Raw genomic sequence first — 17819 nt, 5'->3', positions numbered from 1 at the left:
CGGTGAATGTCACCAGTCAGTACTGACACCCCTGAGAATACAATAAAGTTGAATCCAGAGTCACTTTTAAGGCACCCACACGCACACAAAGTCGCGTGCACACAAACGCACACAAAGTTCAGTTTGTGACCACATGTCAGAGTTCAGCTGGGTCCAGTCTTGAGCCCCGTTGGTCCAGCCTAGTGGGAACTACCCCCCCCCCTCCTCTCCCCACCCACGCGAGTCGACGCCAAAGTCCGCCGCCATGAGCTCAGTCCTGCAGAGCGCCGCTGTGATGGTGTGCCGTGATGACCCGCTGGAAGGCCTCTGTCGGGGTGGCTGCGCTCTCCGTGAACCCCTGGAGGTCGTAGCCGCGGACGTGGTGATGACCCCCGGCGTAGTACCGCAGCTGCCTGGCAAACATGGGCTCCACCTGCAGCAGCGGAGGGGAACAGGGGGGGTTAGCTTCTCGGGGAGAGAGGGGTGGGGGATAGTTGGCGGGTGCCAGGCGGGTGCCGTTTACCTGGACAGTGAGGGTCCGTCTCTGGGTCTGGGGGTCCAGACACTCGTCTCCGAAGCTGAGCAGCACCTGGAAGCGAGGCAGGGGCCGACCGTGGAGGTTGTAACTCTGGAGCTCTGGAGGAGGTGGGGAGAGCTCAGGTTAGGTTAGGGCAGGTTAGGCTGGGCTAAGCTAGGCTAGGTTAGATCAGGTTGAGTCTGGTTTGATTAGTTCAGGTTTGGTTAAATGACATCAGGCAGAGACTCCCCAAGTTGACACGACAAAGGGATGAGGGGGACAGAGCTGGGATGTTCAATGGTTAATGTCTCAACCATTCTTCTGAACTGTTGTGACTTATTAGAAAATGTGACTGGAAAGTCCAAGAGATCTTTGATGCAAATCATACACCACGTCTGTGAGCAGGGTGGGAGGAATAGAAGAAGTCACATGACTGTGCGTCACAGCCACCCGTGGGGGGGGGGGGGGGGGGCGAACTGAAACCTCTGGATTCTGTTCTCCATTTCTGGAAAGGAGCTTACGGCTGGAAGACATATGGTGGATTCACCCCCCTGCGAGTGCGTTCAGCCCACCTGTGAGGTAGTCCTGTGTGTTGAGCAGTTTGCAGGTGTGTTCCCTTTCCAGCTTGTTGGGTTTGTCTCCGTACGGCGAGGGCCCCCCCTCCCAGAACACCTGCTCCGGGCACAGCCGGCAGGCGTACAGCCCATCCGGGGTCATCCACAGCAGCACCCCCCTCTCCAGGGCAGCTGGGGGGCTCGGGGGGCAGTCGTCTCCCCTCCTCTGGGCCGACAGGCTGTCCAGGGGCAGGAGCACCAGCTCGGGAGCCCCGGGGGGGGAGTAGGGCTTCTCGTCGGGGGAGCAGGGGGTGATGTGGCAGCCTGAGGGGCTGGAGGTGGTCACCTCCCTCACCAGGGAGTCGCAGTAGAACACGGACACGTGCAGACGGAAATCTGGGGAAGGGAATGGAGTCAGTACGGCACGTGCGCCCGCCTGCGCGTGTGTATGTGTGTGTGTGTGCGTGCGTGCGTACCTGAGAGTGTTTCGGCTGTCCTTATACCCCCATCCGGAGCAAATGGAGAGGTCTGGTCAGTGGCACTATAGGAGTAGAAGGACCCTGTGAACTGGTACCCTGTACAAAAACACACACGAAAAAAACACGTCTTTCAAACTGGGCAGCGATCCACATATTTAGTATTATGGCAGTCCCGCATCGTAGAAGTACACACATCCTTTATGACACACGGGCATAGGCATGAAGTACCGTTGTCCATGGCTGAACCCTGCCAGGGCAGGCTGCGAGGAGGGTGGGGACACTGGGCGTAGGGGAGGTCTGCTAGAGAGGCCTGTTCCGGAAGGTACTCCCTCCAGTGACTCCGCTCGGCTGGGGTCATGTAGCCCGGCAACTGTGGGCAAAGGTTTGGACGTGTTGAGAAAGTTGTTTGCGTCTCCTGAAGGTGAGCCACGGTTCAGGGGCTTGGAAGAGGAAGCAGTACTGAGACTGACAGTCATGTGACACTCTGCATCGCTAGTCATTCTGCGTGTGCGTACATGTATGTGTGAAGTTGTGGGGGGGGTTTCGCAGATGGATGGATCTTAACGAGTCTCGATCTCTTCAAAAGAACCTTTCGCTCTCTGTGTCTCACGCAAACACACACACACACACACATTGTGAATCTTTCAGTGTGAGTCAGTCACCTGAGGCTGTATGGCAGGGTAGGAGGGGTACATAGGGTAACTCATAGGACTCAAAGGGCTGCCACCTTGGTCCTGCCTGGGTCCTGTGAACAAGACAATGAAACGTTGTGGTCACACACCTACCTTACACAAGTGCAGGCCTCATTTAATAGTTCACTACAAACAATTAATATGACACAAAAACTCGTAAAAGCTGGTAAGGAACTCATTTTCATATGTTCCACCACAGTGAATGTTTCTATTTTGTAGAGAAGTCACTGGGCCCTATCAAACCCACTGGCCCATTCAGAAAAGTGACACTGGTGTTTTCTGGTAGGGCAGCATGAGCATCGAGTTGGTTAAGATGCAGCATACTTTGAAGATTCAAAACACTAGAAACGTTCCTGAAACTTAGACTCTTCCGAATGTGTAAGATAGTAGAATTAGTTCGTTTGTGTTGTGTAATGTGGCACTTACTTTTCTTGGCGCCCTCTGGAATGATGCGGTAAACTTTGTACGGATCAGAGATGTCCAGCTGGCTGCGGTGCACGAGCTCTTCAAAGTCGTTACTCTTGTTGAGCGCGCAACGCAGCCTCGTCTTCCAAGTCGGTGGGTCCGGCTTGTCTATACCCTCTCGATACTTGCCCTTGAATAGCGCCCAAGCCTGCGTGGATAGTGTAGGAACTACTGATTTAACACAAGAAGTTGTTTCCCGGCGTTGTTGCACATGAAGTGAAGGCAAGCCATGTGCGTTGTGGTGCACTGTAGCCTACCTTGAAGAGCGCGGCATCCTCGTCCCGGTTGTAATCCTGCTTGCCTGCGTGCTTCCATGGTATCCTGAAGATGGACTTTTCGTCGTTCTCCCAGACTAGTCCAGGATATTTCCCGCAGTCCACCTGCTCTATGAGCCACTGCCGGAGCTTCCCGTTCCCGCTGCTCACCGACAACCCGTAATCAGCTTCAGGGTTCATATCCAGACGCGCCGCAGGTAGCCACAGCACCGTAAGCAGTCAAAAACTGCTCACGGATCGACAGTAAACAAAAACGAGAATTAATGTTGTGCCTATATATGCATAACTTTAGAATTGTTTTTGCTTATGCCTATTTGTCAAATAGCCACAAATAGCACCCCGGATAACATTCGTATATGGTTAGGATATAACTGGTCGTTTCGCCTAAACAAATTATTGAATGATTGCTCCATATATTTGATTATAACGTGATGGTTTCCCATTCACCGATCACTCGTTTTCTGCAGTTGCTTACTTACTTGCACGAACTTACCTCTGAAACTCGAAACCTCTTTGAGTTTTGAAATCAATCAGTCTCGAAAGATCATCAATGCAACGGCAACACTTAAATTATCTTCGTATGGGGCGGAGCTCTTGGAGGAAAGGATGCTTGTACCTGCCCCGTTCTCTGAAGCTTATCTGCGAGGGCCTCCCGTAAACATGCGGGGAAACCCTTAACAGTAGAGCGTCATTCACCCAGACACCCGCACAGTTGGAAAGTGGATCATCAGTGAGAAGAAACAAAGAAAAACAATTCTTAGAAATGATTTCGCCGAGCCTGGTTTGTTAATAGTATCTGCTACCATATATTTCTTAATAGAATTGAATAGGACCAGAACATATTTTCTCGCATAACAGGCTAAACAGGCCAATCTTCTCACTCTTTCTCATTTGTATGAATTTCAACAAGTTTTGTGAACTTTTGGAACGCATCCGTTTGTTTAAATCGTGTGTTTAATTTGGAAGTTAAATAACCCAAGACGGTTGAAAGAGACTATGCAAAGCTTCATTAGTATAGTTAAATAACCTATACAAAGGCTTCTTTGAATAGCGTGGACTTCAACGAGAAAAAACTATTCTTAGAAATGATGTCGCAAAAACAGAGCCTGATAATTACATTTGAATTGCTACTACTTTAATTTCCTCATCATAGAATGTTATTGGACCCCAATTCATTTGCTAGGTTTCTCGTATAGCAGCTAAACAGTCTTATGTCTGACACAATGTCACTTGTATGAATTCAAACAAATTATTGTGCACTGTTGGGTCACATTCGTGTATTTGCAGGTTAAACAGCCTGTGGCAGTTTAACAACCTCTAAGCCTATGCACACTTCTCAAATATTTTAAGAACCTATATCCATATTTCGTATACATCAAGCTAACACAGCACCATACATTGTGAAGAACAGGTATATAAAATAGGTATAAAACAATTAAATAATTTAATCCTCATGTCAGTTGTATCTGGGCTGTCGTTAGTAAATAGCTTGCCCTTCTGCATGTGAGGATTGCATGTAATGTAGCCATTTGCAGCCCAGTTTTAAGAAATAAACTTTATTGACACACGAACAAGACACAAACACACAGTGATGGAGGGTGTGATTTGAGTAGATGGCATTAAATTGATCCAATCTTGAGTGCGCCTTCTGTATGTATAGTATAGTAGTTTAGTTCCAGGGCTTTGAGCATGGCTGCTCTTGCATGTTGCAGTGGCAGTTGGTGGAAAGAAAAGCATGCGTCAAAAAGGACCCAAATCTCACATGGGGGGGATCACTGAGAAATCCCCCCCGGGGCCAAACATATGACCCAAACAGTATTATTTTATGTCAGGTGGGCAGTCGAGGGATGAGGTTGTTAAAGGAAGGTAAAAGCAGCACATATACTGCAATGGTGAGAGGAAGTTGTACACCTACGCAGGGAAAGATATTGTTTCAAGAAGTCACCAGCTTTCCAACCTTTTTACAAAACAGTCCACCGTCTCCTCATATTCTCACATAGCTCTCCAGGAGAGGACGTTTTGTTGTTGTTGTTCGACAAAATCGAAGTTGTGTCTTGATGAACAATCACAGTCAAGCCCTCAACACACCAGGGCGCAGTGATTCGCTGATTTGAGTGACAGGTGTCGAGGATTTGTCGAGGGACTGGCATTGGGGAGAATGGGGCGGGCTCATGTGCTGCTGGTGCCCAATGGTGCGACACGGTCGATGGTCAGGAAGTCACTGGGGCCCTGAGGCTTCTGGGACAACAGGGCTGTGAGGTGCTCCTCATCACTGAAGGGGCTCTCTTCATACCTGTCTTTTAGCCATGCCCGGTACTGGAAGGAACGAGAAAGAAAGACGATTGGTTTTCGACTCAAAAGACAAACAAGCAAGAGCAAACGAGTGGGGGGAGAGTACGCAGCCGAGAAAAAAGAGGATTGGAAGGAAGCAAAAAAACAAGGACATACCTCGGAGAGATGAAAGTTCTCAAATTCCTCGAGTTGGCGCAGGAAGCCCAGGTTGGGTCCGGCACATGGCCTCGCCACCCTCACCGCCGCCAGTGACTCCACCCACCCCCTTCCTGTCACCGTCATGATGTAGGCCACCACTAGAGTCACGCTACGGGACACGCCTGCCACACTGGAAACAAGGACGGGCTATCAATGCTCATCCGTCACCGGTGGCATTACGCTTGTCATTACGACTGAGAAAAAAAGGGACTTATCAACATCAGTCTAAGATCGATCGAGTGTGTAGATCATAGGCTTATAACATGTTATGTCTTCACTCATGGACCCAGAGTAGAGGCAGACCTTGGGAATTCAGGGCTGCCAACTTTTTCTAAAACCTTGGCGTGAGATTTGGTGCGAGGGGCGAGCTTTCGCTAGCTTCACCCCCCCCCCCCCCCTCAATGTTACTCGCCATGGAGTGGGGAGAGAGACAAGGCGAGTTTACACGGCTGTTTGCGCGTCAATGTTGCTTCACTCCGTTAACCTGCGCGTTGTCCGTTACTGTTTACAACGTTAGATTTGGCTACTTGTTTGGCATTGCCTTTTCAGCGTGAGACATACAAGGTGTGGTGTGAGAGCGTGAGAAATGGTTGAAATGCGCGTGTCACACGGCGAAACCGTGAGAGTTGGCAGCTCTGGGAATTGGAGGATGTGCTTCACTCACCAGTGAACCAGGCAACCTTTTCCCTTCAGTCGAGACTCGTGGATGAACGCAATGCTCTCTTTGAAGAAAGGAATCCTGCAAACAGGCATGCATGGGAATAGATTTCTATTTGGGACCAAACTGTTGAGTGGTTTGAAAGGTTTTGTCATGCAAGAATCATGGCAGCAGTTGGGGCATTTGGAAATATGATGTGTGAAGTTGTGTGATTGACTGTGTTCAATTCTGTGAGAACATCACGATACCTTTTAAATGATACATTCACTCATGTAGCTTGCTTCTATGCACATATGACAGCACCTATGATAGCATCTATGATAATGAGATTATTCTGATTGTAACATTCTATTCTGTGTCCAGAGCAGTATGTTGTCGCTACTATTCATGTGACATGACTTACTAACAATACTATTATACACACATACAGATACAAATCCAGAGTGTTCCACACACACTCACAGATTTTGTTTGGAGCGGTCAGCAGCAGGAATGCAAAGATATGTAAAGTCCTGTTGAAACAAAGGTTTTGTCAGAAATGCCTTGACAGATTTCAGTTATATACAGATTTCATTTATACATCGAGGATTCAGCGCGGACATGAGACTTTTGGCAGTGTGGATCAGAGATTTTACTCGGATTATTCTTCACTGTGAATGTACCATCCCACCTAGCCCATCTGGTACCAAACAACCTGCTTTACAACAGAGCCACATGACACTGCAATTTATCCAGCTGGTTTGTGTGTGTGCATGTGTGTTTCATATGCACCTGACAGCTGATGATGCTTGGGGCCTACAGCCCCAGTGGACATAAACCACCTTTGTCCCGTTATGACTGCACCCACCTCGCAAAAGCCCCAATCGTCCCTCAGGGACAGACAGAGACAGAGACACTCCCCCAAACCAGAAATGAGCAAACCTGAAATCTACTGTGTGGCCTCAAAAACTCAAACAGGTGAATGGATCGAATTCATTTATTTTGGAAAGGCAAGACTAGCGAAGGTTTTATATTTTGCATTTGGACGCATTTGGTCGTATTTGGATGCATTTGGTCGTATTTGGCGTAATTGCAATGAGGTAACCGCCAGCATTGTTGTAATGCTGACTGATACCCCACCCCCCCTCCCTGTCCTAAACTTCACGCTCAACTTCCAAGTAATTGGTCCGTCTATGCAAATAAACCGTCCATCTGGCCATCCGTGCAAAGGATTTAGAGTAGACCTGAGTCAGATCGAAGAAGAAACTTGTAGGCATGGATGCGTTTGCTTAGGTGACAATGCAAAAAGAGCCCAACCTTCTCTTTGTGGCTACAACCAAGTCTTTAGGGTTGAGACACAGTTTTGGCTACTGAAATCCCAGTGACAGAATGGCATACAGTAACTGAGATTGCAGACAGAGAAAGTAAACTGATTTGTACTCCAGTTTTCAGATCGGCTTTCAGTGAGAAAAGATGAAAGTTGTGAAAGAGAGAGAGCTTTGGCTATGTAATAGTAAGTGTGCCATGTCGAGAATAAGAAATGTCCCTGCTAAAGCCGTGTTTTGTTTTTTTGCGGATTATGACAGAGAGTGTGTGCCATCAAAAGCTTTGTTAAAGAGTTGCTATCAAAAACGTTGTAAAAGAGACTTAACTGAACCCCCCCCATTTCTGGTCCTTTCTATCTTTGTCTCGTTTGAGCTTCGTTCTATCTCTTGGTCTCCTTCCACACACGCAAACCCACCTTCGCTGGTTCTCACGCACTGTACACAAATTGGAACATCTAAAAGTAGCTTCTAACTCGAAAACCAAGAAAACCCTTTTCTAATGGAGTTGCACTTTCATGTCTTTATGAATATGAGACCTCAGTCTTGCATTCAGGTAGATGCTATGTACAGCAGACATACGATGTGTCAATATATGTTCAACCATTGCTACAAGCTCCACGTAACTAATATTTTTTTTACCAGAAAATGTTTCCATTGAGTAGTATTATCTGTAGTGTTTTCCGACAACTGCAACATTAGTTACAGAGCTAGGTGGAACCCCAATGTCTTGTGAACGATACTAGAACTGTACTACTTTTCCATGTAACTGAAAAGAAAGTCCAACTTTCATAGCAATTTCAGTTTTCTATTTCAGAAGCCTGGTTGTATGTAAACAGAGCTTGCATTCATGCAACCAAGACAGCCACACAAAGAAAAGTAAATAACCTGTACCTTACCTAATAATAAACGTAAGTTTATTATTTGTTATATATATTCTCGTATAACCTTATGGATGGTATGACAACTGTGATCAAGGGTAAGTCAGAAGCTTATCTATGTTGGAACACATAAGTCAAGGTCAGTTCCAGAAGGTTTAGATGGAGGCTTAGTGTTGTGTCTGTAAAGGTCATACTGGAGTGAGCTTTCCTGCAGTAACTGAAACAATCTCACAGACTGCACAGACTACATTGCAACAGTGGGTGAAGCCAAGAACTTAGACTCAGGCTTCGACGTGAGGTCAACCTTGCTTCGATAATGACAGACTGGCGACACTTCTCACCTCCAGGATGGGTGCAGCCGTGTCGTGGATGGAGAGGATGTGGGTGATGTTGTGTTGCTTCAGCAGCTCCCTATCTCTCGCATCTGAGGACAGAAAAGGCCGGAAACATCATCTACAGGCCAACCAACTGATAGCCATAGCCCCATGTGCCCCTGTTCTAAATCTGGACTTTTCTTCTTGACAACAAGCAGCCCTCATAAGACCTCTCCAAGCAAATAAGGCCTTGAAAAACAGGCTGCTCTTATTTTGGACTGAAAGAAAAACCGGAAAACCATGTGTTTCTAAAAGGGTCCAACACCTTTGCCCAAAAGCAAGAAACAGTAAATGTTCTAATCAAATTTGAGTCTTTAAAAGGAAGCCAAACATTCTGTACTTAACACAGATGTGCCCTGAGATTTTTTTCTCTCTTTTCGAACAGTGCTTGTGTGCCTGACAGGTTTGTGTGCTTCTCACTTACCCTGCCTGACAAGGCCCAAAGTCAAAACATCATCGTATGACAACTTTTTTTGCACAAAGATATGGCATTCTTGGTCGAGGAAATGTATATGACGAATCCAAACTCAGCATGTGGAACTTTTACAACCTCGTAACTAACTGTGCGTTGGGTTGCACTGTAAAAGGGAAAACAGTCAGCAAACCGAGTGCCGAATCTATGTTCCTGAAAATTCAAAGGCATATATCTGTCACTGATGAAATACAATATCTATGTCCTGGGTTGGTTAAGTGGTTATCCATCTGAGGTGCTAATGTCCTCTTTAGGCTGCAGACAGAAAACGGGCTCTCAGCCCAGTGTATTAGACACCAACTCAACTCTATAAGCTCATGTAAGGTTGCTGTTAAAACATCAACACTGTGGATGGGTATACGCAATGCTGTGTAGAATACCATCAATTGAACAAATGCAAGATGGATGCATTCATGAAAGTGGAAAAGAGCTGCGTAGTCTAAACAATTGGAGATTGGCATTGATACATGCACCAATACACAGTTGTCACTGTGGAAGTTTCTGGAAAGATTTCAAAAGCCATGTAAGGGGACACCCTCATGAAGGGACACCCCGAACAACCACTTGGATCACTGATCCTGTGTTGTTCTTCCAGCCACTTTAAAGACACACGTACAAACTATGCTGAAAAGAGCATTAATAACTACAATCGTTTATCAAGCAGTGACCTTGTGAGGCGTATTAAGGGATGACTCTATTGAAACTTGGTTCAGTGCAGCATTTCACCACATGCTCTATGAAGTGGGGAACTGAAACATGCATCTCCGTTTTTATATGTCCCTGATAAAGTAGATCTCTTGGCAAAAGGACAAAACGATAAACATTACCTTTAAAGTTTCCTAGATAGAGATCTGGCAGAACCTAACATGCACAGAAAAAGACAGATTTGAGTTCTTTTTTTGTTGTTGTTATCTTCAGAAATAGTTTCTCATCGCACACATAGTAAAATGACATTTCCGGTTGTTGTTCTACCTTGTTCATTCCATTCCCCATGTCCACAGAAAATGTCTTATAGCTCGCGCATTGAACACATGCAGGACCTAAATGTGACCTCTGTTGGTTTGGACTGTAAAGCACATGAAAAAAAAAAACAGGAAATGATTTCTTCCACACCGCTCCAGTAATGGTGTCTCCTGTCAGAGCCCCTCAACCAGATAACTAGCTGACTATTGCATCTTGGGACGTCGTTTTCTGGTCACAGTTCCCCTTCTGAGCCTGATATCCAACTTTTCAGCGTGAACGTCATAAAAAAAAGCCCTGTTAGGTTGTGGTCTATGCCCGACTGGAGGGTGATTAGGTGGCGGGTGCTGGTAATGACGTAATGTGACCTTAACACTGTCGCACTCTCCCAGGAATATATTTAGACCAGGCAGGGGTCATGGGATGGGGGACACATTCCACCCAGACAAAGATGGTAGGATGGCCATTCCTTTCTGACAGGCCAGGATGAAGGAGGGATGATCTCATCAGTATGTTACTCGAGCTGAACTCTTCCCTCCACACAGGCCTACTGACTACAAATCAATTCATAATTAGAACAGAGAACATTCGGAGGAACCGTATTTGTGGTATACCACTACTTGTCCCGTGTTCATATACAATAGGCCTGTATACTGATTCAAATCCTTTTCTAGAAGTGTTGCTTAAACTGTATGTAGTTTGTGTCTCAACCTGTTGTTGTTATTGTCCTTTATTTCATTGGCATTTATCATCATTTTATTTCCAGTAAATCATACATCACAACACATTCACACACCCCCAGTAACCTACAGTAAGGTATTTTTAGCCAAGTTTCGTGTATGGTCTTTGCTGCATGGTTCCTGTATGTGGTTTACTAAGCGGCACAACACCAAGACCTTGGCGCAAAGAGTGCAGAGGCGTTTACAAAAAGAGCTGTTTCAAAAGAAACAGACAGTCTGGGTTGCAGATCAGTCATAGTCAACTGAGCAACCTATACTACTATACACAAGGTATTTATAGACACTGTAAAACATGTGTTGACGTCTATTGATACTACATTTTTACATGATTGTGCATTCGTATTTTTATTTTTTTGGGTGGACACTCAATTAAATATAATCTAATCGACATCATTATGTACACCACGAAGGCCTATTGTACTCCTTTGTATAGCAGGCCTATAATGTAATGTTTGAATACAGCTATAATAGTGGTTTTCTTTACAGTCTAAAGGTGAGAGACGTTCCGTGACTGGGCATTCATTCAATAATAAGATTACAATTTGACTGACTAAAAAATTAATCAACCTTACAGTCAACAGCCGCCTAATAAAGGTAACGTGTAGTTATGAGACCTCGAAAGAGGGATGGTGAAACAACCTGGCAACTCAATGCAAGAAGGCTATTCATTCACCATAACAAACTGTAACTATACGTGCCGTGTCAAGCATTTTGCTGATGTTATAAAAATGTTAAGAATTTCGCATTAGAATATTATTTCGACTGAGCTTTTTGAACTTGGTAAACTAATGGCGCTGTTTTGGAGAGGAGCACACACATTTGTAATCAGGAAATCTATGAAGGGGATCTTGCTATACAGGTAATTACTCAATCAGTTTGCAACGATAGTCAAATTATGAATTGCCACACTTGAGACAGCAACTATCTTGATTTAGAGAACGTGGGATTTCACCTAAACCGCGTATGTTTCTGATTTGACTCCATATCTGTTTAAGTGCACTTCCATTTAGTTACAGGAGATGGCGTGCGTTCTTTGACATGCCAGCACAGCAAACTTGTTATTTGTATATATTCACTATTCTGCGTCTGTCTTCCAATCTGTATGAACTAACATTGTACATGTAGGCCTAATTAATGGTTAAAAAAAATTCTGGTCAGCACGTCTGTGAAGTCAGGCAAGCAGCGCGTGAATGGTGTGGATCTCTTCTACCAGCAGACTGGCAGAGGAGGACATGCAGTCCTCCTTCTCCCTGGAGCTTTGGGTAACTAACAAAAGACAAGATATCGAGACGACATTCACGCTGCCATTAACTGTGAAGCTCTACTGTCTATGTGTTCTGTGCTATATGACAGTATGTTGACCTTGTCACAGGGAGTGCGCAAACCGATTTCGGGCCTCAGTTTAAGTCGCTAGATAAGGAACGTTTCACAGTGGTTGGCTGGGACCCCCGTGGTTACGGAAACTCCCGCCCCCCTCAGCGAGACTTTCCTCTCGACTTCTTCGAGAGAGACGCTAAGGATGCCGTGGACTTGATGCAGGTCAGAGTTCAAATCTATAAGTTTCAAGCCGTTTGTAGGAAATCCAGGAACTCCCTTATGTGATCATGTGAATGAGCATGGCATGCGTTCTCTCGGACAGGCGCTGAAGTTCCCCAGGTTTTCTCTGCTGGGCTGGAGCGATGGAGGGATCACTGCCCTGATAGCGGCCGCTCAGAACCCCTCGTTGGTCAGTAAGCTGGTGGTGTGGGGATCCAACGCATTTGTGTCCGAGCGGGACGTGAGCATCTACAGTGGTGAGGGGACTACGGGGCAATGGCTATGAATGAATGGCTATGAATGAATGGCTTTGAATAAGGCCGGTATCCCTTTCTGTCCTCCACAAAGTGATTTATTTTGGAGGTGTGTGTGTATGTGTGTGTGTGTGTGTGTGTGCGTGTGTGTGTGTGTGTGTTTGCATCCCCAGCAATCCGTGACATTTCCCAGTGGAGTGAGAGAATGAGGAAGCCCATGGAGGAGATGTATGGGGCGAAGCTCTTTAAGGCCACCTGGGAGGCCTGGGTGGATGGGATTGGTCAGTTTGCCCAGAGACCAGAAGGTACCTTTTTGAGCTTTAATTTAGATGTTACCTTGACATACGTATCCATAGTGGCGTTGGTTGCATTGGAACACATGGAGAACAGATGTGACTGTTCTGCTCTGTGTTCAGGGAGTATTTGTATGGACCTGCTACCCAAAGTTAGCTGCCCAACCCTCATCATCCATGGAGAAAAGGACCCCATGGTCCCTAGCTTCCATCCACACTACCTCCTCCAACACATCAAGGGTTCGCGGTGGGAATGCCATCTCTTACCAGCAATGCAACTTTATAGTCCCATTTACACAACTTCTGTGAGGGCTGACATTTAAAACAGTTGTTTGTGTTCTTTCCAGGTTACACTTGATGCCGGAGGGGAAACATAATTTGCACCTAAGATATGCTGCCGAATTTAACAAGCTGGTGGAGGAGTTTCTTCATGAATGACTGCTTCTTGCTGAGTGGACAACAGAGAGCATCATTTGGAGCTTGTTCTAGAATTTTCCTTTTTGATTTACATTTCAACACATTTATTTTATTTTTTCAAATATATTATTGAGGTACATGTCATATTTTGCATTGTTGCTGTTAAATAAATAAAAGAATGTACACCCTCTGTATTTTATTGGTTTGATTGTGGGTTATCTGCTATCGACTATGAATGCCTAGTGCTTGGCAACTAGATCCTGCATCGATTGCTTTTCCCTTCCGGTTTCAGGAACCAGGAATTGACAGAAGAGATGTATTGTGTAGCAACGCACATGCCTTGATATGGTTGGAAGGAATAGTTTCACTATAATTTAGCTCAACTTGCGATACGTATATTTAAACATAATGAGTAGTGCAGATAACGGAGCTGGTGGTGATTCTATTACACTGCACAATTTCTCCGAGAAGATTTCAGAACAAGCAGTGCACTTTCATGTCATGAAATTGAACGGGGGATTCTTCCTGTGGGTTGGTTCGAGTCCAGTCCTGTCCAACTTGGCCGTGTCAATAAACAGCAAATATGTAAGTCGTTATTTTGTTTGGCAACCATATTGATTCTGCTTTGAGCAACTCATTCGGTGAGTGCTGTTATTCCTACGGAGTCTAGAGTAAAACATGTTTTCCAAATCTTTCCTCCCACCTCATAATAATTGCACCATATCCTTTAATAGGTACCTGTTCGGGGGTCTTTGTAAACTAGGATTAACCATTAGTTTGCTGAATTGAATCAGAATCATTTTTTATACCAGGTTCTCTGCTGAAGTAGTTAATCCTGTGACGAGTGTCTTAATGTAATTTCAGGATTCGATGCCTCTGTCGTCATTACTCCTGGGTGAAGCTGCAGACATGACCCCCAATTCACTGGCACAAAGATTAGGTAGGCTACGTGGTCCTGTTAAACCGCCTTGCCCTAACACTCATAACCCAACGCTGAGAGCATAATCAGTATCATTAACTAAATAAAATGTTCCGTTGTCTCATTTGAAAGTCTTACCCATTTGACCGATTCATCCCCTTGTCTACTGCAGCTAAGAAGACCAAGAAGCAAGTGTTTGTGAGCTACAATCTACCAACAACAAACAGCAACCTGTCTATCTTAGTGGAGAACAGGATCAAGAAGGAGCTTGAAGATCACCCTGACAAATTTTAGCGCTTTTTGGTGTGTTTTTTTTCTGTGTTGATAGCCTACAGAGAGTTGCAGTAAAGTGGAAAGGAAAAACAATTGGTGGTGAAATGTTCTCACAAATGTCTTTCACAAAACATCTACACAAAGTCTGCTGTTTGCTATTCTCCAAGACAAATCGACTCACATCCACAGAGAGACACGATCACATCTAGTGTTCATTTATTGACATACTTCATAAATAGAGTGGTGCTTTATCAAAACACACATGGCTTATGTACAAAATGCATCATATTAAAAAAATAACACTTAGAAAATAAGATTAGTGGTTGTTGACAGTCACTCGTGGTATTTTTGATCTCACACAATTCATCATTTAAAACATTTACAAGTCTTACAAGGTGTCTATGTCAAAATATTTACCATTTATCAAGCCTGTCCTGGGTCAAACTTGGTTTCTAGTTTCATGTCCACAGTACATATAAAGTACATATTGATAGTCCATACATTATCAATGAGTGGCAATAAATACCTTACATTTGTATTCAATTCTATGAAGGAGTTGAGGTGTCTTAAAAAATGCCCTCTGAGACAAATATCTAGTCTAGTCATAATCTAGCCCTAAAATGCTATTTCAAAACGTATAAATATTGTGCTTTCTGGCATAGCCAGTCTATATTTGATAGGGCTTGCGAGACAGGTCCTAAACAGGATAGCTACCAATATCATTACCACGGTACACAGAACAAGAAAGTGTGTAAGAGAAAAATTCAGAGAGTGAATGTTAGTTACCTACACTAAAGAGGTATTTCAAGCAACAGAATGCCCTTGGCAACATAACGAAATAAATACTGATATTTGAAAAGTGACATTGTACATCATGGGAAACCATCATGGGAAAAGTCATGGCTGAATTGTTTCATGAGACATAAGTGGCAATGTTTTGTCTTCTCAACTCTCAGCTCTTTTCAGTAATAGCCATGGATTCCATAACCATACGGTCTGTATAGGGTTTCCGGCTGCAATTCACATTGACGGCCATCATGCACCACAGTAACGGGGCCAATTCTCACAGTTTTGAAATCTTTATACTGACCTCACAACAAAGAAATAAAGTGTCACTTTGGACTTTTTTTAGGGGGGCGGAGCCTCCATGTCAAAATAGTTGGCTGACAAATTCTTGATTGTGTCTTTGAATTGACGTAGTGCAAAACCACTCATAGAAAATCTTAGAGTCCAACTTAACCCTCTCTCAGATAAAGCCAGTTGTGAAACCCCCCCCAGCACAAACTCCCCCCTCAGAAACGACCAAAACAGACTAATGCCATAACTTGTCTACTCAGTAACTTTGTTTTTCTATACCTGTAGATCTTTCTGAGTGAAACCAATCCTTACTCTGGAACATAACACCAGTGAACACGTTCAGTTCATTCCAACAACATGCACCAACACAGACAAACTCCATCAGTTGCGAGTGCACAAATCTCATCCAGGTCCTCAAAGACCTCGAATCCTCTCTGCTACTCTACTGACTACAAACCTACATGTGCGCCTCTGAACTACGACAGTCTCGTCTTTTACTTTCCCGCCGCCATCCCGCTTCGCCGAAAGTCACCTTTCCCGACTCGCTGCTAAGACCCTTTCAGCCCGTTAGCGATCACCTCGCCCCCCGCGGCATAAGCGTACGAGGCGGGCACCGCTGCCAGAGCGGTAGCCACGGCCGCCGTGGCGCCCCCGGTGGCGGAGAGATGCAGGGGCGTGTCGTGGACCCGCGAGTAGTCCCTGTCCGTCTTGGTGAGGAGCATGTGCTGCTCCCCGGGCCGGATGAGGGGCTGGCGGGTGAAGCTCTCCCCGTCGGCCAGGCTCTCTGGCAGGGGCTGTCCGCGCGTCTCAGGCAGCAGCAGCAGGCAGATGATGCACAGCAGGGTGCAGCAGGCGAAGATGACGTGGTGCAGGAAATAGCCCTTCTGGTTGTGCAGCTCCATGATCGGCGCGGTCAGCATGCCGAAGCCGGCGCTGGCCAACACCAGGCCTAGCCCACCGCCCCTGAAAAGGCGCACAGGGAACATTAGCATACACACGACATGGAAACAGCCATATTTCAACACAACTGAGAGAGGATCCATGTCAAATCTAGCCGGGCAGTGTCGTCCCAGATAAGCACACAAGATGGCGCCAATAACTCACTCTGGAACCAGAGTAGAACACAAAGATCCCTGTCCCTCTCCCTCTCTCTCTGTCTTTCTCTGTCTCTCTTTCCCCTCTCTCTCTCTCTCTCTCTCTCTCTCTCTCTCTCTCTCTCTCTCTCTCTCTCTCTCTCTCTCTCTCTCTCTCTCTCTCTCTCTCTCTCTCTCTCTCTCTCTCTCTCTCTCTCTCTCTCTCTCTCTCTCTCTCTCTCTCTCTCTCTCTCTCTCTCTGATTTTGCCGATCAGGGAGCTCTGACTTCATATATAACTCATATGTACATGTTCTGTGTGTGTATGTGCGTGTATATGTGTGGTGTGTGGTTCACCAGCCTTACCGGATGACAGTGGGCGTGATCTCAGCACAGAAGAAGATGCTGAGGGTGCTGACGGCGTGCGAGGAGAACATGCCGATGATGGAGAACGCCACCGAGAACTTCCTGTTCAGGGTGTCCCGAAGAACTGAGGAGAGTTCCGGAAAAAAGATCAGCAAAATCGTCCCCCCCGTCAGCAATGAGCCAACGATTCCAGGGAGACGTCTTACCTGTGTCATGGCGAAGGCTGTACTTTCCGATCACTGTTGAGGGGGAGAAACAGAACTTGGCATTAGATCACAGTCAGGGATTATGGGACAACGGACATTAGAGTAGCCATCAGCAGAACTGATTTAACCCGGGTCCCTTTGTCTGAAAGACAAGTCTGGGATAATGAATGGATGACAGATGTAGGTCAAGAGAATACAGGAGGGAACATCCAAACAAAGACTTCTGTAATGAGGACTAGAATGAGATCTAGCGATGTAGTTTGAGGCAGTTAGAAGATGGGAGACTGATTGGATACTATGAAAGTCTAGGACTAAATAGGCATATCTCGATGCCCGGTATCATCCCATGTTTCCGTACAGCCCGTTGGTCAACGACAGTTGTTTTTAATAGTGCTCTATAAATAATACATTTATTGATCCCTTTCTCTCTCCCTCCCTCCCTACTTCTTCCTCTCCCCCTCTTCCCCTCATACACCTCCCTCCCTCCATCTCTTCCTTCCTTCCTTCCTTCCTTCCTTCCTTCCTTCCTTCCTTCCTTCCTTCCTTCCTTCCTTCCTTCCTTCTTTCTT

At 45.7% G+C, this 17819-nt stretch overlaps 5 protein-coding genes across 8 annotated transcripts in view; 2 read left to right on the top strand and 3 right to left on the bottom strand.

Moving 5' to 3' along the window:
- Positions 1–219: 219 nt before the first annotated feature.
- LOC146221078 (interferon regulatory factor 4-like) lies at positions 220–3646 on the bottom strand. Of its 2 annotated transcripts, XM_084692626.1 has the most exons (9): positions 3455–3646; positions 2944–3187; positions 2648–2834; positions 2192–2274; positions 1758–1899; positions 1527–1625; positions 1069–1446; positions 503–615; positions 220–412 (listed from the first exon to the last, which is right to left on the bottom strand). In XM_084692626.1, the coding sequence occupies exons 2-9, from the start codon at positions 3139–3141 to the stop codon at positions 251–253; spliced, it is 1362 nt and encodes a 453-aa protein (XP_084548752.1). In that variant the 5' UTR covers positions 3142–3187; positions 3455–3646; the 3' UTR covers positions 220–250. The 2 variants fall into 2 exon arrangements, with proteins under 2 accessions (XP_084548752.1, XP_084548751.1); XM_084692625.1 differs by having other exon boundaries at positions 2944–3508.
- Positions 3647–4079: 433 nt separating this feature from the next.
- Positions 4080–10410, bottom strand: LOC146221077 (dual specificity protein phosphatase 22-B-like). 3 transcript variants are annotated; one of them, XM_084693160.1, is made up of 7 exons: positions 10110–10410; positions 9965–9998; positions 8633–8715; positions 6572–6621; positions 6116–6190; positions 5410–5581; positions 4080–5277 (listed from the first exon to the last, which is right to left on the bottom strand). In XM_084693160.1, exons 1-7 carry the CDS (start codon positions 10128–10130, stop codon positions 5131–5133), a joined length of 582 nt encoding a protein of 193 aa, XP_084549286.1. In that variant the 5' UTR covers positions 10131–10410; the 3' UTR covers positions 4080–5130. The 3 variants fall into 3 exon arrangements, with proteins under 3 accessions (XP_084549286.1, XP_084549289.1, XP_084549287.1); XM_084693163.1 differs by lacking the exon at positions 9965–9998 and having other exon boundaries at positions 6116–6621; XM_084693161.1 differs by lacking the exons at positions 9965–9998; positions 10110–10410 and adding an exon at positions 9090–9933 and having other exon boundaries at positions 6116–6621.
- A 1078-nt stretch (positions 10411–11488) lies between these two features.
- Positions 11489–13521, top strand: bphl (biphenyl hydrolase like). The gene is made up of 7 exons (XM_084692627.1): positions 11489–11696; positions 11996–12099; positions 12210–12376; positions 12477–12630; positions 12801–12932; positions 13044–13167; positions 13268–13521. The coding sequence occupies exons 1-7, from the start codon at positions 11626–11628 to the stop codon at positions 13356–13358; spliced, it is 843 nt and encodes a 280-aa protein (XP_084548753.1). The 5' UTR covers positions 11489–11625; the 3' UTR covers positions 13359–13521.
- A 107-nt stretch (positions 13522–13628) lies between these two features.
- psmg4 (proteasome (prosome, macropain) assembly chaperone 4) lies at positions 13629–14622 on the top strand. The gene is made up of 3 exons (XM_084692628.1): positions 13629–13922; positions 14202–14277; positions 14429–14622. The coding sequence occupies exons 1-3, from the start codon at positions 13746–13748 to the stop codon at positions 14548–14550; spliced, it is 375 nt and encodes a 124-aa protein (XP_084548754.1). The 5' UTR covers positions 13629–13745; the 3' UTR covers positions 14551–14622.
- A 99-nt stretch (positions 14623–14721) lies between these two features.
- slc22a23b (solute carrier family 22 member 23b) overlaps positions 14722–17819 on the bottom strand; it is a 15583-nt gene continuing 12485 nt past the window's right edge. Inside the window, exons 8-10 of the mRNA XM_084692624.1 lie at positions 17251–17283; positions 17045–17168; positions 14722–16569 (exon numbers count right to left, since the gene is read on the bottom strand). Coding sequence (XP_084548750.1) covers positions 16155–16569; positions 17045–17168; positions 17251–17283 — 572 coding nt within the window. The 3' untranslated portion in view covers positions 14722–16154. The remainder of the gene's footprint in view (positions 16570–17044; positions 17169–17250; positions 17284–17819) is intronic.

This window comes from Hypomesus nipponensis, chromosome 26, assembly GCF_054491055.1.
Source record: "Hypomesus nipponensis isolate SF chromosome 26, ASM5449105v1, whole genome shotgun sequence".
In the NCBI taxonomy this organism is placed as follows: Eukaryota; Metazoa; Chordata; class Actinopteri; order Osmeriformes; family Osmeridae; genus Hypomesus; species Hypomesus nipponensis.
Note: the sequence above shows the minus strand (reverse complement) of the source record. Positions and strands in the feature narration are given on the sequence as shown.